At 37.8% G+C, this 8061-nt stretch overlaps 1 protein-coding gene across 1 annotated transcript; it reads left to right on the top strand.

The window, feature by feature from the left end:
- Positions 1–123: 123 nt before the first annotated feature.
- Positions 124–2530, top strand: LOC123020524 (protein-L-isoaspartate O-methyltransferase domain-containing protein 1-like; the record flags this gene model as incomplete). Its single annotated transcript, XM_044424352.1, has 1 exon — positions 124–2530. A coding segment is annotated over one exon (402 nt), but the record flags the coding sequence as incomplete, so codon positions are not given.
- Positions 2531–8061: the final 5531 nt, after the last annotated feature.

Genomic DNA, 8061 nt, shown 5'->3' with positions numbered 1-8061 from the left:
AAATTAGGAAGGAACCCACTAAGTTTAGATCAAAATTTGCAATGAATCTTGACTTTTCACATCTATTTTATACTACAGTTCACTTCAATTCATTTTTTACCTATACTGTAATCCTAATGTCCTTTCTTTCTTTTCTTCATTTTTTTCTTTTTAGCACCTTGTGCTGTTAGGAATCTACAGGACTTGGCTCGGATCTACATTAGGCGCACTCTTAGAAACTATATAAATGAAGATATGAAAGCCAAAGGTATTACTCAGAAACTCCCACCAAAACGTAAACGCAGAAGGTGTCGTAGGCGCAGGATTAATACTTATGTGTTTGTAGGCAATCAGCTCATTCCTCAGCCTCTAGATAGTGAAGAAGATGAAAAGATGGAAGAAGACAACAGAGAAGAAGATGATAAAGATCACAGTGAAGCCTTGAAACCAGAAGAACCCCCACCAAATCTATTGCGGGAAAAAGTTATGAGTCTACCACTCCCTGAATCTCTAAAAGCCTACTTGACATACTACAGAGAAAAATAACTTTTTAAACAGAAATGTAGCATTTACTAAGAAATACATGGAATAAATACCAGTAGGCTTTCAGCAAGAATCAAGCGCAGTGAGGAAATGAAACATAACTTGTCTTAACTTTGCTACAAGGACTTGCACTCAGCAGTAGACACCTATTTTAAATCCATTTTTGTTATCTTTGGGAGAATGCTCTTTTAACTCTGATAGAAATATATTCCAAAGCAGTATAAGCACTGATTTGCAGGATAAAATCTTTTTGGTCCCTGAGAAATTTATATTGGTGAGGGTTAGTAGAATTTTCTATGTGTGAATTATTGAACCTTTTTCAGATATCAATGGGGACTTCCTGCATTGAAGGTATTTTTGAACATGCAGGTATTTCTCATCTCATCTTGAATTTGAACCTTTTATTTTACCATTGCTATGTTTCAATCATTGTTACCGTGTTGCTATGATGTATTCCAAGGAATGCAAGAGTGCAATAACTTTACATAGACACTGAATTAGCTGACTTTAATGAAATATAAACATCCCTGTTCATAAATCTCATGTGGCCCTGATACAAATTCTTCTCTTTTGCCAAAAGAAGTTGAGAAAAGTGACTGCTTTCTCTCAGAGCCTTATGAAAACATTTTGTTAACCGTAACATTTTTCTTAAACATATGCTACAACCCTATTTTCTGTAATACCAGTTTATGAACATCAATTTTTCTCAGTTTTTCAGCAATTATTTAAAAACAGCTTCCATTTTAGTTCATGGTACAGAACACATATGTCATTCACAGACAGACAGATAGATAGATTGTATTTTAGGTTTCAAGTACTATATTTACTATTTTATAGAGTAGAACATGTAAAAATAGCTTGTGTGGCTTATTTGCATAGCTATAACAGTAGAATTTTAAAGGATTTGTCCAGCAGATGCACTTTAAGTGGATTCTGTACCTTACTTAGATAAGGTAAGTTGTATGGTTCCTATATTTGCTATGGATACTCTTACTTTAGAAATTAATAGTAAATTTACAAGCTTCATGGTCTAACATTGCTTGACTCTATTGTTTCATCTGCCAATTTTCTTTGATTATTTAATTACTTTTTTTGAATTGGTGACTTTTCTTTTTGCATGATGAAATATCTTAATTTCTGCTAGCTTTATAATTTTAATACTCAACAAAACTACCAATGCAATAAAATAGAGTTTAAGATATGCTGTAAAAACTGCTGTTTTTAAGGATACCTGATCAGTAAGGGCCCAATCAAAAGCATTCCTTAGGGAGAAAATTCCTGCACAATTTACTACTGTGGTTATATCATTACACAATGACAATTCCTAATGCAAAATACAATAAGGTTTCATTTATATGTTCTCACAACCTGTTATTCATAGATGAAAACTGTTAAATTGCTCCTGATTGAACTGTCATGTTCTGTGATATCCACAGTACAATATTATAAGTATCTTATTGGATGCAATCTATAGAATACATGGTTTTGCTGGTAAGTTGGATTTGTGCATTGCTTATTTGTGAATTAAAACTTTTTGACTTGATTATTATAAAAAGTTAATAGTCATAAAAACATTTATTCTACTTTATTAACTAGTATGTTGAGTTGATTTCTGCAAATTTAAGCTGATAAACAAATGTACTTGTTGCTGTAAACAAGTGTTCCAGCGTTGTTGCACAGGAACCAAAACTGACAGATAATATTATATACAGTAAAACTACTGCAGTAATTCTGAAGGTTCATCTCTGTGAAGTATTGACTACAGCACAACTGTTGGTTGTATTAAATGTTAAGCATTCTGAAATTCAGGTTCTACCCTTTCATCTTGGAACGTCACCTTTTGACCATGCATTTTCTCACAATCTTGCTCAAAAAGAAAATAGATGAGTTATGAATATTATTATGTTTGAGTCACAAGCAATGTTTCTTTTGTGTTTGTGAATTTATTTCATATTGTTTGGATTATATTTACTTTTAAAATAAATGCATAAAACATTAAATGAATTAAAATTAAGCCTTTTGTCATAATTCCAATAAAATGTCTGGTGGATTTGTTTCCATTTGAGTGTGTGTGTTTGTGGGTGGGTGGCATTAGTTGTTGCAAAAAAATAGTTCCGTTTGGGATGACTTTTTAAAAAGATTTAAGTGATGTGCATGTGCTTGGAAACACTGATATTTTGGGAGAGTATTTTGGGAAAGCTAATATCAATGCTACCTTGTAGAATTGTAACGTACTTGTAACGAAAACCGAATAATCTATTCACATGCATCACACAGACACTGGTGTGGTAGTTGGGGTCAGAGCCATCATCACAGTGGAAGAAGTTTCTTCATGAAAGAAAGAAGGACTATATTGTCTTCTGCACATGAATAGATCTGCCAATTCCTGTTCCTGGCCAGAGTGTTGAGTCTCTGCCTTTTTCCACATATTGATTGACACACCTGTGCTCTGAGTTTGACAGGGTTGTTATAATGAATGTTTCACAGTGCACCTACAAGCCAGCCTTTGATCTATCGCATGTCATTTACTTCCAGTAATCAGAGGATCAGTTATGTCAAAACAAAGGAAACTCCCAAAATGAGTTAAGCCACGAGAGGGCAGTGTTGCCACACAGAAGAATTTGGAAAGAACTGAATTTGGAAAGAAGCACTGAACAAGTGCACCTAAATGCTTGCATAATTAATGCAGCTAACTGCAGATTTCAAAAGCTGCATAAAGAAATGATTTCTACAAATACAAAACCAGCTCTACATTGCTACACTCCATAAATAATGGGGAGAGATGGCACACTCACTGCATGGCTTTGTTCATATTTAATCACACTGGGACTTTCCAGTTAAAATAGAATAACGAAAATTCCTCTACAGATTTTCTCTCTCAAATGCACCCTGTAAACTGGAAATTACAGTTGGATGGACTGTTGTATTTATCTTCATGTCATGTAAAGCATTATTTAGTTTCTCTGAAACAAAAAGTCTATTCTGAAGTCCCTCTGTACACACTTCGTTCCTCAGCCATGTTAAAACTGTGGATACAGTTGTGTATGGGCTTTGATATAGACCCCACTGGAATATCTTCATTTCTTCAACTGTTTCCAGTTAAGCAAAGTTGAGCTTTTCATGCAATTTTTTAAAGGTACTTCCAGAAGTGGGATGTGTTGTGTAACTCACTGTCTCCTTTCTAGAACTTTGCAAGGGATCCAAACAATGTTGAGCCCTCTGCTGGTTTCCATTGCTGTGTGTACTTTTTATTTTTTGTTTTCTTTACTAGGGAAACCTGTTAGGGCACTAACTTATGCATATTTGAAGTACTAAAACTCCCAGTATCCCTCCAGCCAGTTATCCTGGCTTGGGTGTTTTGGGAATTGTAAAGCTTTTCCTGTCTAAACATGCCTAGAATTGCATCCTTAGGGAAGAAATGACAGAATCGCTTCAATTTTTCCCCATAGGAATTCCCTGGAAGCTTCCATGGTTACACTTTTTAAAATACACTGAAGTCTTCCTTCACTTGCTCTTAGTGCATAAATAGCATTTTTGTCAATTTCTTGCATTCAGTCCACAAACAGAAAATGCACCAGATTACAAACATTAAAGGTAAGAAACTGCAGTATTTATACTACCAAAAATCATCGAATGGTATTTTAAAATAAATATTTGCAGCTGTAGATTGAAAATAGTTTGGAGGTCTACTTCTGTCCATGGTTATTTGGATTACATTCTATCCAGTGCAATTGTACACATTTGTACTCAGAGGAAAACCACATCAAGCTCCCTAGAACTTCCAGGTAAATATGTATTATGATCCCAGCCTTGGTGAATGCATTTCAAATTTCAGTGTAGAGTTACGCTGTTTTCACGCATTAGTGTGCTATTCTGATGCTTGACCTTATAGAGAACCAAAGTTCTGAACAGAGCACTTGCTATCTCTGTAATGTCTTTGGCTTGAAAGAGGGTGTATGTGACCACAGACATGGCAGCAGCCAGTCTCATATGATCAGCCAGTCCATATGGATCTTCTTGTTCAAGCATCTGAGTGTGTATCATATGCAGAAAAATAAATGGGTCGATCAGGCCTGAATGACTCCAGATCTTTGTTGTATGATCTTCATTTGTCAAACCAGAATGTTACTGTGTTTTGCCTGGCAATCTCAGGGAATAATACACTTCAACAGGGAGCATTTGAGATACCTTAAGGGGTTTAGGAATTTTGGTGGGGTCTAACATGTGCTACTGATGGGAACACAGCCTAGCTTTATATTAACATGCATGCACACTTAGAAACAAAAACAAAGTTTATTCAATGGGGATTATGTAGTAGGTACAAACTCTTGATCCTATTTCTGGGCAGCAAATATTCTCACAGCACCCCCCCCCCCCCAAATCTATATTTCCAAGCAGTAAAACATCTTCAGTCTAAAGCCTTATGGATAGAAGCTAGGAGAAAGAAGAGAAGACTAAGGCTGCTAGTTGACTGTCAGTTATCTTACACTGTAAATTCTCAACAGCAGTCCCTTGTGAGGCAAAAAGGATAAAAGTCTGGATTACAAACTGGTTGCCAGGTGTGTGTTATGAGCTTATCTACTCCTATTCTCTAAGTCCCTGGTTCTTATACCTTTTCTCCTAAACTTGCTTCTATGAGAATGAGAAGATAGCATTTTCAGGCCTATGCAAATTACTTGATGGGTTTATGATTGCTCCTGATCACCTTAGTTATTTATCACTTTCTGCTACCTGTTTTCTATGGGTAAAAAAAGCACGCTCTTTGTGTTTGCTGACTGTTATTGAAGGGGTGTCCAGCATTCTTTTGTTCACTCCCTGTTGACTTACTGTGCAATAGTAGACGTCTCTTGTAGGGCCTCTTTGCCTAATCTCTCTAAGGGAAATCTCTTCAGGTTATGATTATTGCCTTTTTTCAACAATGCTTTGATCATTCATCATTCATTCCTTACTTAACTCACATGGGGTAGTGCAGGTAATTAGGTCATTCCTCCTGAGTTCAAGCTTATCCAACATGCCTCCATGGCCTCTGAGTTTGTTCATATAGCACTTGGCAAACAACCAATATTGGCATTGGTTGTTTGCCACACTTGCTATAATTGTGACATCAAGTGGTAAAAATTAGGTGGTTATCATATTATTGTAATTCTACATTAATCCGTCAGAAAATTCACCTTACTTTTGCTACCTGTCTACACAGTCACTGGATATACTGTGATCTGAGATGTCAGCATTAGCAGTTCATCCTCTTGAACCCTCTAGATTGAACAGATTGCAACACTGAACAGGCCAAGGGGGTAAGGTGGTTGTGTTAGCTGTGTTAGACACAAGAATGTGAGAAAATGATGATGTGTCTGATTAGGTTGTGTGTTGCCTTAGGGCCCAGTGTCTGACCCTAAGGAGGAAAGAATTATGATCTTCCTGATTTAAGCTCCTTGCATATAATGGTATATGCAAGCAACTTTCAGTGATCTTTCTGCACATGGGCAGTTGCTTCATGCAAAGGTGGATCATGCCCATGACTGAAATTGTTGTTGAAGGAAAACCAATTCTCAATTTTTCCTCCAAGATAAATAAAACATAATTTATATAGAATTGGAGATGTCAGAGGAATCCACAATGGATGCAAATGAGTTCCAGTTGCTATGAATCTGACCCAAGGATTCTGCAACAACCCAGCTTTTCCTGAGTCATGTGAAATCTGTAGACATGCAGATTGATTAATTACTTTCTAGAACTTTATGCAAATTTAGTCATCTAAATATTTCCTCATACACTAAAGTGTGAACAAAAACAAATTTGGGAAATGCAAAAAAAAAAAATAAAAAAATAAAAAAACCTGACTCTGTCCATCCATGAAATTCAGTTGGAACAGATGTAACAAAATCTGCACATCCCAAACTAGAGCTATCTCCACAGAATGTTTATTTTGCAGATGTTTCAGTAGTCTGATATCATGAGAAAAGCAAATCAGGTCCCCCATAGGTTTTCATTTTTACACAAGTAGAAAACTCATGAGTCACATTTTCTATAGCGGTAACTTCCATATTTACCATAGCTATTGCAGCTGTACTTTAGCTTTGATCATAATATCAATGTATACAATAATCATGCTGCCAGATTTTCCATGGATTTGTTGTTCCTGAACATTTTGTTTGAACACAGTTTGGAAATAACAGTATCAAATCACTTCTTGCACATGCATGGAAATTGAAAGTGCAATTGTCTTTTTTCAAGTAATGAAATGAATTTCAGGCATTATTTCCTTTAAAGAATATTGAAATATATGCTTTTGCCACATATGTTTCTTCTTGTTCTATGTAGTGAATGTAATTTATTTTGACATTTCAAATGAAGTTTAAATAAAAGCCAAGCCACCACATTTTGAATATACATGTAACATGATAAAATACTGAAATGACTAATTTTGACCTGAAGAATAGGAATTCAGAATTCTTGTATTCACAAAATCAAAATTACAGATCCTCTTTCTCACACAAACACAGTGTTTCTCCGGGGTTTGAAGTCATGCTTGTCATCAGTGATCAGCCATTACATAGAAACATAGAAACAGAGCGAGTCAGAAGGGGTCTTCCGGGCCATCTAGTCTGACCTCCGGCACCAGTCGGCACCGGTCATGACATGCCCACCGTGTGGACATCCAGCCTATCCTTGAACACCTGCACTGATGGGGCCTCAGCCACCTCCCAGGGAAGCCCATTCCACACCCTCGGGGTCCTGACTGTCAGGAAGTGCTTCCTGGCATCCAAATGGAAACTTGGCTCCCTGAGCTTTGCTCCGTTGGAGTGCGTTCTGCGTTCCTCTGCAGGGGAGAACAGGTCTCTACCCATCTCCATGTGACATCCCCTCACATAACTGCATGTCGCCAACATATCCTCTCTAAGTCTCCTCTTCTCCAGGCTGAAGAGACCCAGTTCCCTCAGTCTCGCCTCATATGGCATCCCCTGCAAACCGGCCACCAACCTTGTGGCCCTACGCTGCACTGACTCCAACCTGGCTATATCCTTTCTGTAATGAGGGGCCCAAAACTGAACACAGTACTCCAGTTGCGGGTGCAGCAGAGTCGTGTAGATTGGTAGTAATACCTCTCTTGATCTAGAAGCCACACTTCTGGCTATGCAACCAAGGGTGGCAGTTGCCCTCTTGACCACCGCATCACACTGCTGACTCATGTTTAGCCTGCAGTCAACCAGTACCCCGAGGTCCCTTTCACAAGTGCTGCTCTCCAGACACATGTCATCTAACCTGTACTTATGACACCTATTCCTATGCCCCAAGTGCAGGTCCTTGCACTTATCCACATTGAACCTCATCCTGTTGTCTCCTGCCCACTTCCATAGTCTGTCCAGATCCTTTTGGATCTGGAGTACCTGCTCCTCAGTTGTGGCCACTGCTCCAGTTTTAGTGTCATCTGCGAATTTGATCAGCAGACTGTTCACCCCTTCTTTCATGTTGTTAATGAAAAGATTAAACAGGATCTGCCCCAGGACAGAGCCCTGGGGGACCCCGCTTGTTACTGGC

The sequence above is a fragment of the Varanus komodoensis genome, unplaced genomic scaffold (assembly GCF_004798865.1).
Source record: "Varanus komodoensis strain SLA01 unplaced genomic scaffold, ASM479886v1 scaffold14_1, whole genome shotgun sequence".
NCBI lineage: Eukaryota > Metazoa > Chordata > Lepidosauria > Squamata > Varanidae > Varanus > Varanus komodoensis.
Note: the sequence above shows the minus strand (reverse complement) of the source record. Positions and strands in the feature narration are given on the sequence as shown.